The 18,217-nt window shown below is 36.1% G+C and overlaps 1 protein-coding gene across 4 annotated transcripts in view; it reads right to left on the bottom strand.

The window, feature by feature from the left end:
- Positions 1 to 3,716: 3,716 nt before the first annotated feature.
- Positions 3,717 to 18,217, bottom strand: part of ZMAT3 (zinc finger matrin-type 3) — a 38,268-nt gene continuing 23,767 nt past the window's right edge. For 2 of the 4 annotated variants that reach the window (XM_073232050.1, XM_073232049.1), the window contains 4 exons: positions 15,517 to 15,636; positions 12,996 to 13,162; positions 12,778 to 12,878; positions 3,717 to 11,020 (listed from right to left, as the gene is read on the bottom strand). In XM_073232050.1, coding sequence (XP_073088151.1) covers positions 10,809 to 11,020; positions 12,778 to 12,878; positions 12,996 to 13,162; positions 15,517 to 15,636 — 600 coding nt within the window. In that variant the 3' untranslated portion in view covers positions 3,717 to 10,808. Of the gene's footprint in view, positions 11,021 to 12,777; positions 12,879 to 12,995; positions 13,163 to 15,516; positions 15,637 to 17,578; positions 17,737 to 18,217 lie in introns of all 4 variants that reach the window. The other 2 variants (XM_073232052.1, XM_073232051.1) reach the window with 2 other exon arrangements.

The raw sequence follows: 18,217 nt of genomic DNA, 5'->3' as shown, positions 1-18,217 counted from the left end.
CTATGGAGATAGGTATAAAAAAATTCACTGCAGTGTAGTTTGTAGTAAGAAAACATTGAAAGCCACCTAAATGTCCATCAATAGAAGAATGAATTGTGGTACATTCAGACAATGGAACACTGTACAGCATTTAAAATGAATAAATTATGGCTACATGTTATCATTAATAAATCTCAAAAACAATGTTGAGAAAAAAATAGAGGTATTTGCACATTATGCCAATTTTGTATATCAAGTTTGAAAGCATAAATAACACTATGCATTATTTATGAATGCATATGCATTAATATATATGGAAATAATAAATATCAAATTCAAGATGGTGGATTTTCTGGGGAGAAAAATTAGAATTTGGGAGAGGTACATGGTGGGTTTCAGCTAAATCTACAATGTTTTATTTCTCCTAAAAATAACAGAATAAAATATGGCAAAATGTTAGAAATTAATAGTGTTGGGGAGCTCACGGATGAGTACATGTATGTCTATTTGGTTATCTTCTATAATTTGCATATATAAAATAATTTATAATTTTTTGTTTTTAATTTATGTATCCCCATGTTTATAGCAGCAGCATTCACAATAGCCAAAAGGTGAGGCAACCCAAATGATGTCCATTGACAGATGAATGGGGCAACAAAATGCACTATAGACATACAACAGAATATCATTCAGCCTAAAAAGGAAGCAACTCTAACACATACTACAGCATGAATGAACCTTGAAGACTGTATGAAATGATGTAATCCAGTTACAAATACTGTGTGATTCCCCCTATATAAGGTACCTAGAGAAGTCAGATGCATGGGCAGAAAGTAAAGCAATGGTTGCCAGGGGTTGGGGAGGAGAAGAAATAGATGTTATTGTTAGAGTTATGGAGTTTCAGTTTAGAAAGATAAAAATATTTCTGGAAATGGATAGTGTATAACAATGTGAATGTATTTAATGCAACTGAACTGTCGACTTTAAAATGGTTAAAATAATGTTATGTATATTGTGCACTTTTTTAAAGTTTTTCTTTAAAAAAATCATGACAATATTTATGCTCATTCAAAGAGGGCCAATAAGAGAAAATTTGAAAATCCTACAAGGGAACACCACACAGTCAAAAAGAGATCAACATGTGCTAGTATGGAATGATTGACAAGGCACACAAGTCGCCAGGGGAAAAAAAGTGTCCATGGAACATCACCATTCATGTTACACAGACTGTCTCTGGAAAAATACCTAAGAAATTGGTAACTGTGATTGTCTCTGGGAAGAAAAACAGGGGGGTGTTAAGTTCAGGTGTGAGTGCAGGATGTATCTATTCAAAAACTGCACCTGATTTTTAAAAGGAACAATACTCTTAATTATCCATACTACTGAGAGGGATGAAAAGTAATAACTGGAATTCACACCTAATACCCCAATTCTGAGTGAAAGAAATTTAGAGAGGTTAAATGACATTCCCAGGAGCATACAGGTTACAGAACTGGGAGCAGTGATCCTGGTATGTACTTTTCTAAATGTTTGAAATACTTCATAAAAGACTTAAGATATATCTCCTTCTGTACTATCAGCTTATTGAAAAAGAAAACAGTATGTTCTCCCCATCCCAAATAAAGTTTGGGAAAACTTTTTGTATTTTACACTTTTCATTTCTATACTTCCGTACTTTGTAGTTTAGCTTTTCCATCATCAGCCTCTTCCCACATGCATGGTAACATTTGCCCTTGAATATAATTTTTCAAATTTTCAGCAATCTTCTTAGATAAGAGATTTCTCTAGTCCTTTTCTTCTAGTATGGGACTTTAATTGACCATTATTTTAATTTAGGTTTCATGTTTGTTATTGCTCACATAACTGAAAATGTATGGATATTTTTAAGCAAAATAGACATTTCTTTTAAATTACAATCATACACACACATATGCATATATACATATAAATGTTCCCCCACTCCCAATCCACCACTATTCCCACTTTTCATATTTCAGCAGCTGAAGCTATAAAAGAATACACTCCTCATTATCACCTCAAAACATGCTGTCTGCCCTTGCTTTTATTTACAGGAAAAAACACTCTCCTCCACTAGGTGGTTTTTAGCCAAAGATCCTGCTTCAAAAGCAGTATACCAACCACACTCTACCTGCTAACTGTTAAGACTTAGAGAGTCCACAGGGTGGCACTAGATACCTCTGGTCAAAGTCCACAACCTAGTAAACTATTTCTAGAAAACTGGGATAGAAGAGAGCCTCTGGCATTAGCAAAGATTAAAAATTGAAGCTAATATAAAAGACATCTTGTTCCTGTCTAAAGGGACAGCCGCCATCCAAAACACATTTGAAGCTCTAATTACATATTTAAAGACATTCAGAATGCCCTGCACAAGTTATAGACTGCCTGTGGTGGAGCATATTTCTTCTAGTGATAAATCTGTTCCTTTGGACAGGTCATTACAAGTATTTCATCATCTTAAACATATTTCCACATACTATCTCCTAATATACATCTCTTGCCCAACTCCTCTCCCTTTCTTTCACCTATATACACATGAATGGCATGCGCACACACACCCCAGAGTGTATTTTTAGGTGATTTTTTTTTAATAAGGACCCATTAATCACATCCCTACTAAAGGACCCATAAATCACATTATCTCCAACTCATAACCAATATTTACATTTCACAATTGTTACCTGTCTTCATCTTCTTGTAAATTCTCAATTTTCAACAGTTTATGAATATCCCACAAATAGGAATAAAACTTGGTGGGTTAATCTTAAAATCAGATGATTAAAATCTTTAAACTCATCAAAAAATATCTCCTTCTGATCTCTTTATGATATTCTATCAATTTATAACAGATTTGGAAAGTTCATCCTAGTCTTTTACACAGAGGCAATTTTACAGGATGACATCAAAGGCTTGGTCTTGAACAGATTTTCTGCAAACAAATAAGCCTCAGAAATGCCTGAAAAAGAAAAGCTGAAAAGCTCTAGTGGTTTAAGACTTTTTTTTTTTTTGATTGCCAATCATTATGGTTTTAAGCTAAAAATCTCTCAGAGATGATTTAATAAAATGTGCTGATGCCTTAAGTATTTTACAACACAGAGACTCACTGTGATCTATTCATTTCATTCAGAAACATTTTTGTGTGCAGACACAAGAATTTTTCCCACGACAGTAAGTGTATGTGCCTTGCATCCTGATTGTTCAAAGCATATTATGCACCTTCCAGGTTTATAATCTACTTTCTGAAACGACCGTCTAAATTCAAAAGCATATTGCATGCACTAAACCAGAGTGCCTAAATGACCATACTCCAATAATATATTGCATATGTAAGCTAAGAGTACTTTATATGTCAAACACTCAAGAGATTAAAGAGTATATGCCTGTTACTCTATGTTTATTTCCAGAATTAGTGATTATGGTGCTGCTAAGATTTTGAAGATAAATTTTAAAATAAATCAAGAAAATTGAGAACTTGCTCCAATCCCAGGCTAACTCCAGTGAGGGAAGGGGTAGGATGGGCAGCTAGGTCAATTCTACTGCAAGCCCAAGAGCTGACGATATTCTGCCCGAGTTCAAGAAGGTCGTGGCAGATTACATGCAGACAGATGAATGGTGAACACACAGCCACTGACCATCCGCACTGGTCACATTGTAAATCACCTCAGCGCTGGCAATGCACTTTTTTCTCTTATCTCCAACTCATAACCATACAATTTGCAGACGAGACTCAGAAATCGTTTTATTAAATTGAACACAAAATGCCTGTTATAATAACATCAAGCCTCTATCAGAAATCAGTATGTGAGAATACACAGCCAAAATGAGCCATCAACATAAGCAGTATAAATTTTAAATAACTTTTGGATTCCTATATTCAATATGCTGAAGAAAATAAAACCAAAAGAGCAATTCCAACTTCTCAATCCACAGCTGTTTGGTTTTAATCCCATGACACTTTTATCACTTCTGTAGCCCCAGAACACAGATTTCTAAAGCAGTGACTGGCACGTAACCCCAATAGCATATACAGATGTTAAACACTTACATGACATTTAGAGAAAATTTTAGGAAAACAACCCCATTTTCATACAGTATTGGTTGGCATTTTTTTTTTTTTAGCTCTATCCCCTTTACTGGAGATACTGTTCTAGTGAAATAGCAAAAGCAGTTTAAAAGTTTGCCATGCCACTAAATGAAGGATTCTAAAGTCTCCCTTGGTTTTCCACGATTGTATTCTCTAATTTAAAACAATAACTGCACTAAAATGCAACGTTAACAGTGAAAAGAAAACTAGTTTTGCTTCTGGATCTAGAGCATACATCCAAGAGAGGCAATTCAGTGTCCTAGCAGATACATGGAATGCTTTAGAGCAGAGTCGGACATACTCTAGTAAGGCATCTCAAAGCAGATACACCATACCCAAACTAAATTATTATGGTCAGCCAAGGATACCACAAGGCAAACACCAATTAACACATAATCAACATGACTTACAAAATGACACACTGATTTACAAAACCACAGGAAGGTGCTCAAGTATCAAAAGAAGGCAAAATGATGACCAGCCACTCTGAGGAGCTTTGTTCCCATAAATAACAGATTTGCAGAGTAGAAATAAACTTTGCTATGTGCTTTGCCCTAGGATATCATTCATTCTGACACATGGGATTACTTTTCCTTAAAAAAATATATCATGTAGAGAATATACATATAATTAGTGACATAGAACATTTATTTTCACTAGTGAGGGGGTCACTTAAGCACTTACATAGAGTTATGAGTGAATCATGAAGGTCATTTAACTGCAAAAAGAAACCTGAAAAAACCCGCTTATTAGTTAGTATTCAAGAGTGAAGAGAGATTTTGAGCAACTGCATTGGCTTAATGAGGGACATGACCATAAACAGCTCTTTTAAGTTCAAAGAATCACGGAATGCCTAAAAATTAAAGTCTAATTAGTAAAAATACATTTTTTTTTTCATTTTAAGGGCCCCAAAGGAAGTGTTCAGTTATTATGGAAGCCATGAATCTTATTATACAAGCATAAGAATATGAATCAGGAATATGGAAGTTTCAATTCTGACTTATCATTTGAATCTTCATGACCAACAGCAAGTCACTTATACTCGTCAGATTTTGTCCACAAAAAAATTGGCATAAAAATAAAGGCATATATCAAAAACTTTTTCTGAACAGTACTAAAGCTAAATATGGTTACTAAGGCTCATATTTCAATAACTCATTGTACAGTACAATCATTTTTAATCATGCCAATTATGGCTAGAGGAAATGTGGGCAATTACAATTCTCAGGGAATTCAAAGGCTTTAGATATATTAATGGTTTCAACTTTCCAAACTACTTAATCTATTCTCACAGAGTTGCTTAGAACAGCTAATCACCTATGGGTTTGGCTCTTTCCTCCTCCTTTCTGACAGAACAGGTGAAAGTAGAAAAAGGAGACAAGATAACATAGAGAAAAGCAGCAGTAGATTGAAATGAGGTATAAGCTGACTTAATAAACCCCAATCAGTAATTTACAGTTTTTTAAAGCTGCATAGTTCAGCAAAAATACATCATAAAAGGGGTAAAGAAAAAATTCTGATCGTGAACTTGAAAAGGTATGGTCATTAGCATTTAGAATGACCAATACCACAAAACTTCAGTTTGAAAGCTGTCTTCCCTCACCCTCAGCACATTTAAAAACAGAAACTAGATGGCTAAGTCTATAGGAGGAAAAAAATATACACTATTTGGCTGAGGCTATCAACTTCATGCACAGCTTTTTAAAAAACATTTATAAACAAATACTAAACTCTAGTTAATGACACCTATGCTCATGTGTTAAAGGAAATATATTGCCTGAAATTTACATTGAATTGTGTATTTTAAAAACCCCATGGACTGATGAATAAATAGAGGGATGAGCGGATATATGGTGGTACAAAAATGTTGATGGTAGAATCTAGTGGTGGGTATATTCTAAAATTGACTCAACTCAGATGTATTTTGGAAATTTTTCATAACAAAATGTTAAGGAAAATGTGTTTCTACAATAAAATTAATTTCACAGTATGTTTTAAAGACTCAAAGTACTCAGGCAATTTAGAAATTTAAATTAACTTAAGTAGGGAAATTCTTGCTTTAAAAGGCCTCAAGCCGGATTTATGAAGATACCTTTTTTTAAGGTAGAAGTAAACCAACACAGTAAGTATTGTGCAAGACAATCTTTTCACATATGTAGTTTGCAAATACATAATTCTCTCCTCCCTAGAGAATAGACACGTTTGAAAATGACCACTGATGTTTTTCCAAACATCAGTGTTTGGGATCCTCTTCCCAATCCACCATGCTATCATTCAATAATAGGACAGATCAAAGTGAAAAATTATCCATGACTGCTGTCAGCCTGGGATAACTGGATTTATTTTCAGGGTGTATGATTCCCGACCAGTAATAATAACAGATTTATTCATGTGAAATTGAGATTGCATTAAGAAAAAAAAAAGATGTAGAATACAGAATTCACACAGCTCCTATTTTATGAATTGTGATTAATGGCAATAATTCATCATTTTTTCTCTGTCAAACACTAAAACTTGCTAAAGGCACTCATATTCTGGACTTAACGGAGACAGGGTCACATAGGACCATAAGCCAGTTTTGTTTTGTTTTTTTTTTTGGTAGCTACCCAGAAAGGGAGTTTACAAATGATCCTCCCATTCATAATGGGAAGAAAATGTCAAACAGCTATCAGTAGAAATGTCATATGAGAAGCTATTTACACAGCTAACTGTCCATTTAGTTAGACTGATAATAACAGCTCACAATTGTAAGAGTCTATTGCCAAAAAAAGAAAAAAACACTCTCTACTATGTATGAAACTCCTGAAAGATGATTTGGCTGGTAAAACACAAAAACAAAAGAAGAGTAAGATGGAATATTTTTACATATCTGTTCAAAAGCCTGCATTAAACCTTTACTATGCTGACATTTCTCTATTTCTAAAGTAGCTCTATTATCCTTAGCATATGCCTCACCAAGTTCTTCAGAAAGTACTTCTAAATTCTGACATTAAGGAAACAAAATTAATTAAATCCTAAATCTGCCATCTGTACACCTCTCTATAGAGGATATTATGCCAGTTACATGTCTCCCTTGACACAAAACTCAATTTACGTAGGTCACTGGACAGTCCTCAAATTGTCCCTGTTCATAGTCCCAGCCAATTCAGGAGTGAAGGAATCATAAATACCACTGCAAATCCTTAGACTCTATCTACAGAGGAAGATTTAACCAGATACACTATATATATATATGTTTATATATAAACATGAAGTATATATATTTCTCCTCTTATCCTTGTTCAAAGTGTAGATAGATAGCTATAAGCAAGCATGACAATTCCACAGAATAACTGTGTGAAATAAGGTGGGAGATCTCATGCTTCCCTTTAGCTGTTTAAGTCAGAGGGACATGAAGAGGACCTCAGATAGCCATGATTCTTCATTCAATCTCAAGATTTCAAAAATTCTAAATGGTTTTCTAAGTTTAACAACTAATTAGAAGGGAAAATGTCGAGGAAGAGTTGGGAGTCGGGACTTTTTCAAAATGAATGGTATAAAAAAATTATTCACCTTGCAGAATTCAGTGCAACAGACAAGCAGACAAATGTAATAAACAACATGCACATATTTACAAGTTGCAGTACATGATATACAAATACAAGACCAACAAAGTATTTTCTGTTCAGTGTGGAATCAAAAGGATAACATAGCACACCCAGTTTTGTAGCTTAAGTTTCCAGAAAAAAACACTTCAAAGGCATACGCAATCCAATCTTTTAATTGGAACACGGGATTTTTACTTTACAACTTCTTGTCCTCAGTATCTCAGGAGAATTTCTAATCATTATTTTCTAAGGTCAACTTTGACCACTTACACAAAATTCAGAGAAAAGAGATTTGGATGCTATGAGTTCTTCTTGCAGATGATTACTGAAATCTACTTAATTTATTTAACTGAAGGTTTCCCATTGTTTAGGCCTCTGTTCATCCTTGTATACAGCATATAAAATTACTTAACACGATTCCTGGGGAGTACAAGGTACACATTCTAAAGCACAATTCAGAGCAGGACTGTACTTCACAAAAAGAAACAAACGGAGATCACATATGACTGACAGCAAGAGTTACAACAGCCTCCTCTGAAGGGAAAAAATACTGTCTACATGGAACGCATGAGTGTGAGAAACTGTACCATGCAGAGATGTATTTATTTAGCATTTCTTTTCTGACAACCTCTGTGACTCTTTGTTTCACCTACAGAACACAGGAGAATATTGCAAGGGAGCACGCCCAAAACAGAACCCACTCACAGGGATTTGTGATTTTTGGGGGGAGAATGTGTATGTAACCTCCATAAATGATCATGGAAGTTATTTATCAACTTCCTAGACTTTGGAAATTATGGAGCAAACTGAGTTATTTTAGGCAATATGGTATCTAAAGTGTCATATAAAACAAACACATAGCTCTTTTATAGTGCAAAGAAATAGAGCAAGTAAGAAATAACACTATAAATCTAACTTTTTTCTTTAAAAGAAAATGCGTTTACGCATTTGTAACATCCATTAAGGGCACTGGGAGACTGGAAACCTGAATACACAAGGCCAGGAAAAACATCAAGGCCTTAAATCCACTGCTTTTTGTATATATAAAATGAAATTGTTAAGTGGGGAGCGTGGGGTAAACACTTCCTTTAATTTTATTTGCAAAAGAAAAACTGAAAGTGGATGAATACTACTTTTATAAAATGTAAATTCTTACCCACAATCTTTTACTGTTACCTGAAACATGTATTCAATGGAATCTTCTCTATGGTATCACATAAAACTATATATACATAGTTTTATATAAGTGTGTGCATATGTATATAAAGACATATATATATATATATATATATTTATACACACACACATACATATACATGTGTATACACACATGCACATACACACAGAGGGGGAAAAATTAGATTTTTAAATAATCATAGAATCAAGTGTCCAGCACTGCAACATTAAAATCTACCAAAATTAGCAGCAAAATGAGTAACCTACTGACCAATAAAATAAGCTCTAAATTGCCCTAAAGTAATAGATTGTACTTCATACAGTACTGCAAAAAAGGTTATTATGTTGAGACACAGGTCTAGATAGAATCTCAACAGAGCATTATTTCATTCTTCTGGGAGAAAAAAAAATTACAATCCTATGTTTCAAAATACCACCACTTCAACAGAAGAGTAACTTGATATTGTACCAGAGGTTAATCACAAAACTGAATTTTAAATATGGGTCTAGATGGTTCAAAACATGCTCAGAATTATTAAAGGAAAAGAATAATGATAATTTTCCTTCTCCTTATCTCTTTGCCTATAGAATTCTCAAGGAAAAATAAGTTTTATTTTTAATAAGTCAAAAGCAATCAAATGTGAATTGACCACAGTGCAAAGATCCTGCTCATTATAAACATACTGGTAAATGTGGCCTTCCTGGTGAAGTATGGATAAGCACCAGTCTTACCCATGTAAATACAGTAATAGATAAAATACAATTAATGAAAGTTATTAATGAGTACTCTATTAGTTAATCTAGATATACACTAGAGCTTCTGATACTGTCGTAATTATAAGACAACAAAATAATCTATAATGCATTTCCATTATCTTCAAGGAAGCTGTATTAAAAAGAATGAAACTAAAGTTCATGTATTTTCCTACTGGAAGTAATGATATTGGAATTTCATAAGCTTTTTAAAAACTCCTCTTTATCTATGAAACAGTAAAGTAGTGGTATTTTTCAGGACAGTCAACAAACTAGCAAGACAGGGAAAAATGTTTGTAAAATGTAAGAATCCATTTACCTAAAACATCTGCCAGAACAAATCTCAAGAGATCTGAACTTAAAACTGTGACCATGATCTAAGTACGACATTACTAATGAAGTAACTTTAAAATGAAATTCAAACACATCTTTACTTTTCCTAAAACCAGCTGGAACTATCTATCTTAAACTCACTAGATATTCAAATGTGGGGCTTGGAAACTCACAGCATAGCTGGGGCATGAAAATGAGTTCATTGGACAAGGTAATTCAATTGGGGGGAAAAAAAAGAGGAAGAAGGTGGCATTTAAATGTGTGAAATCCACAACTGGAAATGAAGTTTTACTATGTAGAGGTCCACAAGCATGTTGGAAGGATCTGAATCCAAGAAACCTGCACTTCAATAATGGGAGGACATGATAAAGGGAAAAATGTCAAAGGAAAGACCCTAATGCAGTTTATCACAGTATATCCCAGTGACAAGGCATTGAGCTGCGGTGGTGGCTCCAAAGAAGCCTTGAGAAACTGAAGTCTCTACTTACCTGGGTTTTTTTTTACTGTGATCTGAAGTAAGAACTCAGTAAAACACTTAACATTACATAGAACTTGCAAAAGAAGATGAATTTTTCAAATAGCTAAAGCTCTATGTGGTCAGACTACTAGTGGACCAGAACTTGGCCAAGATAAAAAGTCCCTTCTCATGGGGTAGGCAGGTCACATGCAGACCAACACAACAAACCTGGAAAAGCATCATGACCTAAGGAGTACGCTCTCTGCCTTCCCCCGTTCTGATATCCCATGATACCACTGCAGGGCACGTGTATTAACATTAAGCAGAGGAATGCACTCATATCAAAGGACCACAAAGCAGGGCATTGTACAGAAGGCAAACAACAGGCAGGACAAGCTGCTCTATCTGCACATGACAATCACTATACATATCCCAGATTCTCCATCTCATTCCTGTACCGCTGCTCAGACACCTTGCTTTTGTGTTGCTTGCTCTCTAAATGCTGCCGGAATTCCACTTCTTCGCCAGCCCCAACATTACACATTGAGCAATAAAACTGGCCACTTGGAGTAACGCACATGGCCAGATCACGTGGAATTCTCTGCCGAGAGCGGGGATTGAAGTAAGGACCTGCTAAAGCAAGAGATAAAAATGATTCAAACCAAAATACTCACTAAATGAATGATGATGGCCTGACCAATTATCACTAATTTATAATTCTAAATTCAAATTATAATATACATGGATTCCTAGCTTTAAATGAATGTGAAGCTAATCGACTTTTTTAAATTACAATTTCATACAGGTTTAATCTAAAAAACTAAAGATTCCTCCAACTATTGCCAAAAAGACTACCGTAAAGCCAAACCCAACCTCTAAATGACAATGCCTCTATAAAGTCAATTTAAAAAATAATTTAATTTCCAAGCATTATACAAAAAGTATAATTATACTAACTCTTTAAAAATTCTAAGAATTACCCTGAGATATTTATCAACAAGGACATATATTCCATCTTTGTTTATAAAGGTTTTTTTGGGAGAAGATAGGGAAAGGATAGATACAAAAACATGATTTGAAAAATTACAGTAATGAATGTAATGGAAAACTGTGCAATCACTAAAAATAATGAAGTCTTTAATTACACGAAATGTGATAATATGCTATTAAATGAAACAAGGATATCACAAAATATGATCACACTTCTATTTTTAAGAAGTAATAATAGAGACTGAATGACATAAAAAGTTGGTGGGATTATTGTTAATTTTTTTAACATAACTGACTTCTATACTTATCTTACCATTATCTTACTAATTTTCTGCTTTTCTTTTCCACTATAATAAATATCTAAGGGTTTTCTCAAAATTTACTTTCATTGTATCCTACAAATTTTGTATGATTACCTTTTTAACCTATAGTTATTCAGAAGTGTTCTAAAATTTCCAAACAAAAAGAAATTTTGTATGGAAATTAATTGTACTCTGGTCAGAGAACATAATCCAAACTGACTTCTGTCCTAAAATTTATTTTGTCTAATACAGCTATCTCAGCTTCATTTCAGCTGAATTTTTTTAATCTAATCTTAAAATCTTTGTCTTTTCACTGGGACTTAAGTAAATTTACCTTTATTGTAATTATGGATATATGCTTGAACTTTTATGAATCATATTACATTGTGCCTCTTTTGTCTAAGCTTCTCTTGCCTTTCCAATTAACTTCTTTTGTCTTTTGTTCATTTCACTATTCACATGGATGACCTCTGCTGGTATGTACTGAAGTATGGGGAGAGGACAAGGGGACTGCTCAGTCCTACTCTCCCTACTGAAGATAATCAGCAAAAACGCAGAAAACATTCCTTTAAGCTAGTACTTCTAAACTGAAGGTGTATATCAGAATCACCAAGGAAGCATTTTCAAAACACACATGTGTCTGCATCCCATTCCAAATTTACTGATTGAAAAATCTCTAAGTCATGGTTCAGGCATGTGTATTTTGTAAAAACTCCCCATGTAATTCTGATTCACTATCCTGGTTACAAAACACTGGCATAATCTTTTTTATTTTCGCAATAAATGGGGATTTAACATGGTGCAAGTTTAAACCAAATAGCCTATTTTTTAATAATGCATTTTACATTTCTCAGCTGGCAAACATAAAGGGACTATGATAAGAGACCTTAAAATACAAACTATAGTTTAAAATAAAAATAAATAACATACTAAATAGAAAAATAGAGCTGAAACAAACACCAGCTTGAAAAGCCACGAGACCAATTCAACAAAACAATAGCTAACAGCAAATTCTCAGGGCTATTACATTAAGGGAGATAAAAATAAAGGAGCCCATTTGAAGAATATAGCCAAAATATGTGGAAATCCACAAGATACCTGAATTATTCTGTACTGTATACATATTTCTCCTATTAGGCATCATCTTATACTCATTCCCTTCTTTCCGGGTCCGCCTTTGACCAGCCTCTGAGGACTCCCTGGAGAAAAGAAATTTTTTAAAAGTGAGACTTTTAAACAAGGATCTCTTTCAGCTCTTTTTCTCTAAAGACAGTCTCACACAACACCGTGGCCTCAGAGCAAAGGGCAATACCTACGAGAATGAGTTACTCTGAGCTTCTGCCAGCCGCAGCCTCTTGGCATGATTCTTCCCTTGATAGTGGGCCTGAGCCACAGCCGGAGAGCTGAAGGAGGCGTCGCAGAGCTTACAGTAGTCATTCTCCGTGGCCAGGATCACTCGGCCTCCGGGCTTAAAGGAGCCCATCTGACATCAAAGACACAAGAAACAAGGTAAAAAAAAATGTGGAGCTTATTCCCTCCTTTGCCTCACAGTCCCTTCTAAAAGTTGGAAAATAACCAAAGGTCATGGCATGACCTCCAACACCCAGCTTTATAAGGAAAGGAAAGAAATCCATTCCAGAAAAAAGGAAGGAAGGAAGGAAAGAAGGCAGGCAGGCAGGGAGGCAGACACTTAATAATGGTTTTATATTACAATCACCTATGTACAAAACTCATGAATGGCTCTTTGCTATCTCCACTGAGAAATTTTATTAAAGTTTAAAACCCTCATCACAGGAGATGTAGGGCAGTATAGGTAAGCCCTAAAATCACATTACCAGAAAGCTGTCTGCCCAGAGCCCAACAATAAGCAAAAAATAAGCCTACTGTTATAGGGCTTCCTACCTAATGCAGAAGGGACATACAGAAATGTATTTTAAAAATGAGCCCCACCCTCAAAGAGTCCAAACATTAACTACAGATATAATATAATTAGGGGAAAATAACCAGCAAATCCAGACAATTATATTCAGACTGGGAAACGAGTTAAGGGAAACCTAACAGTGCCTGGAAGATGGTATGAATTCAATAAATATTGTTGGGTTAACAAAAAATAATAAACTAGCTTTTGGCTAGATGAGAATAAAATATATATGATAGGGAGTCTAGAAAGCATGTCATATCAGGACCAGCTGAAGGACATAGCACTGTTTCACCTGGAAGGGAAGATTTTAGGGGGACAGGATAGTGCTATGCTATGAAAAAGGCTAAGGCTGTTTGCCCAGGGACAGAGCCAAATAAAAACAGTCCCCAACAGGGAGGAGCAGTCCAAGGCCACAGCAGCCTTCAGGGGTCAGGACTGTCAAAACTACTCAGACTGAAGATCTTTCTGGGTATTTTCCTGTCCTCTGATTCTATTTTTATTACATCTCATTTACCCAACAAATTCTTGAGGATGGAGAACAGCTGATATTGCTACCACTTTCAGGACTGGTAAACTGATACTAAGAAACATAAAATTATACCTAAGTGGCTAGGAGTAGAGGTCTAAGGACAAAAGAAAATCTTGCTCTACCACTTTGCAAAATGTGTAACATCATGGACAAGTACTTAGCTTACCAAGCTTCTAATAACTTTCCAGGTGAGACCAATGCTGCTGGCCCACAGATTACACTTTGAGTAATAAGGCCAATACCTCTAAGTTGTTGTAAGTATTAAATGAAGTCAGGGTCCATGACCAGAATGAAGCAAGCAGGCACTTGCCATGGGCACAAAGTTTAAGGAAGCCATCAAAAAACTCAGCCATCAAAATAAGTATTAATGGAGTATTTTTACATTCAAACCAATGCCATAAAAAAAAACAAGGAACAAAATGCCAAAAATTTAAATAAAGATAGAATCAGTGATAGTGCCATACCAAACAGTACTGCAGCCTAACGCAAAAGGAAATCAGTAATACTTATCCTGTCTCAAGTTTTTGATATTTTGTTCAGTGTTGATCTTTTCACATTAATTTTGATTTTTTTAAATGTCACGTTAAACTATTTATTCTGGTAACAGAGCATTCTGGCTCCCTCTTCAAGTTTGTGCCTAAGTCAACTGCATCCCTCACATCACCCTCATCCCAGCCATGAGTGAACTAATACATGGTAAGTGCTGAGCAGAGGGCCTGGCATAGTGAGTACACAGAGATTTATTATTCATGACCACTGTATTGTTCTATGTACAAATAATACTTCAAAGACAGACTGAGGAGTTGAATCCATATTTCAGAGACTATCAAAGTTCAGGAATACCTTGGAAGGGTATAATATACCCTTCCTAAATACCTGCCTAAAATACCTGCTCTGTCTTCAAAGTGAAAGAAACTTGGCTCTCAAGAGTGTGTCATGTTTGAAACCAGAGCCCAGCTCAAGCATACACATCCTACCTGGGAAGACAGAGCAACCTCAAGGGATTGTTCCTACTGCGCAGCAAGACATATAGTAACTGGGATTAACTGCAGCAAAGATATAAATGTTTAAAAATCTTTTCATTCAGCACTTAGCTTAGACACTTAAGGTCATTTAACCCAGAATTTTGGGAAATGCATAAAGAAAGACACATGGAACAATATTTATTTCTCCATTTCATGCATCACAACCAAAGTCAATGAGAAATTCAAGGGTCACAGGTTTTGGCGTGCAATAAATCCAGCACTAAATTCAAGGAGTTCTAATTAGCAAGTAGGAACTTTCAGAAACATTTGCCCAGCTGCACCTTGAAGGGCACACAGATGACAAACTTCATCCATGACCATTTGTGCAAAGAACAGCTCCCACACTGACACATGTGTCTCACCTGCGGAGAGGCCGGAATAGCTGGAGTGGCCACAGGTTCTATTGTACTGCTCATTCTGGCAGGAGGAGGACAGCTGTGTGCTGCATAGTAATTTCGGAGTTTCTTACCATGGTTTTTACCCTAGAAGAAAAATGAAATGAGTGATCACCATGAGAAAATCTGTCAAATAGTTAATGCATTCACTAAAAAAAGAAAAGAAACACAAGCAATATTAACTATATTTTATTATCTCAGAGATAATGTAACACTGGGATAAACAGACCACTGTATCTTAAAGTAAAAGAGTCTCCTCTTTGGTTCTCATACAATGATTAAAGTTATCTGGGAAAGATAAGGGAATAAAGTCAAAAGAAATTAATATCCTAGGTATTTCTGGAAAAGTATCACATTTTCCAGTGATCTGTATCCTCCCTCAACTTGTTGCCATTCATATGCCACTGCCTAAATATGATTTCATGACACTCTGATCTAATCTACTTTAAAGTCAATAATGAAAGGGATAATCCAATTATTTTTACAAAAGTAGCAATTATAGAGTATCTTTTTACTTATAAAAGGACTCTCATATGCCTCAGCTCACTTGCTGTTCACAAAAATCCTGTAAGTGGAGTTTGTTAATATTATCCACATTCAACAGCTGAAGCACTACAACTCAGGGAGTGTGGGGGACTTGCCCCTGACACCTACAGCAGGGCTAAGTAACTTGAGCCAGAGCTTGAGGCAGACCTTCCTAATCCAAAGCAAGGCCCTTTTTCACTGCAGCATGATGACTTCAGGATACACTACGAGCCTCTGTTACAATGGATTTGCCCCTCTCATCATCTTTTGCCTAAGTTATTATTCACATGATCACACTGAACAGATAGAAACTAGTAGGAAGGGTCAATGATCTAAAAGATTCTAAATGAAAGGAAAAGTGCATTATTCTTAAACTGCACAGTAAAATTCAAACCTACAGGCAAACATTTATTCACCATCTGCTATATGCTAAGACCTAAAAATAGAAAGGACTGGCACAAGCTCTAGAGAAGATGACAGGTATGTAAGCAGTTAATTAATGAGCTAAGTTTCACCTCTTACTCACTGGAATGCCCTAAAGGTACTCTTACTGTAGTCCTGATGACCTCCAGGGAATCAAGTCCAGGGGTCAGGTCTGTGCCTTCACCATATTCTAACTTTAAGCAGCATGACACAGTTGATATCCTCTTCCATTGTCTTCTATGGTTCCCTCTTACCTCCCTTCTTCTCATTCTCTAAACATCAATGTCCAAAGCTCTACCCTTGGCCCCCTTCTTCATCTACACTCAAACTTAGAGTCTTTTATCCCATCTCATGGCTTTAAAATATAATCAATAAATTGGTGACTCCCAAATTATCTATCTCCATCCCTGTCAAAGACTGAATGTTTGTGGCCTGGCAAAAATTCATATGTTGACATCAAATCCAAACATGATGGCATTTGTAGAGGGGGTTGCTTTGGGAGATAAATAGATCATGAGGGTAGAGCCCAGTTAGTGCCCTCATAAAAAGAGGCCCAGAGAACTTCCTAGGCCTCATTCTGCCATGTGAGGATACGAGGAGAAGTTGGATGTCTGCAACCTGGAAGAGGACCTCACTAGAACCCAACCATTCTGACATCCATATTTCACACTTTCAGCCTCCAGAACTGGAATAAAACTCATTCGACTTCCAGGGCTTTTGTACTTGCTGTTCCCTCTGCCTAGAATGTTCTTTCAGATCTCTACATGGCTGGTTCCTTATCTTTCAGGTTTAACTCAAACATTTGGCATTTCTTTCCTACCCTCTGGAATGAAGACCTCTCAGAAATAAGGACTTTGTCTGTCTTGGTTACTCTTCTGTCTCCAATGTCTAGAACAATTTCTAGCATATAGCAGGCAATCAGTAAATATTTGTTGGATAAATGAATCAAGTATTATAATAGAGATAATGAACAAACTGCTAGAAGAACACAGTGAAGGAATTACTTGTACCTGAATACATAAGGCTTCCCTGAAAAGGGAACATCTGAGTCATCTTTTAAAATGAGCAAAAGTTTACCAACCAGGTAACGAGTGAGGGGAAAGAAAACTGTGAACACAGTAAACAGCATGAGAAGAGATGGCCTCAGGATCCTTTGGAGAAGAAGTAGGAGTTCATTCACAGGGGTCTTAATGGTTTTGCCCATGATACAGATCTTGGACATTGGAGGCAGCAGGGAGCCTAAAAGGATTTAAGGAAAGCACAACATGACTGGATTACATGTGATAAAAATAATCCTGGGGAGAGGCGGAGACAAGATGGCGTGAGTAGAGCAGTGGAAATCTCCTCCCAAAAACACATGGATCTATGAAAATATGACAAAGAAAACTCTTCCTAAAATAGAGACCAGAGGACACAGGACAACATCCAGACCACATCCACACATGCAAGAACCCAGCACCTTGTGAAGGGAGTAAGATACAAGCCCCGGCCCGGCGGGACCCGAGCACCCCTCCCCCCCGGCTCCCAGTGGATGGAAAGAAACCGGAGCGGTTTTTTTTTTTTTGGCGAGTGCTTTTTGGAAGCCTTAAAGGGACAGGGACCCCGGTGCTAGGGAGGTAGGGCAGCAGAACCGGTGAGCGGGTGCCTGGGACGGGCACCTGAGGGCAAAGAATATCACGCAGTTTTCCCTTTTTTTTTTTCTTTTTTTTGGAGAGTGCTT

This window comes from Manis javanica, chromosome 3 (genome assembly GCF_040802235.1).
Source record: "Manis javanica isolate MJ-LG chromosome 3, MJ_LKY, whole genome shotgun sequence".
In the NCBI taxonomy this organism is placed as follows: Eukaryota; Metazoa; Chordata; class Mammalia; order Pholidota; family Manidae; genus Manis; species Manis javanica.
The sequence above is the reverse complement of the archived record's forward strand: the minus strand, read 5'-3'. Positions and strand labels throughout refer to the sequence as shown.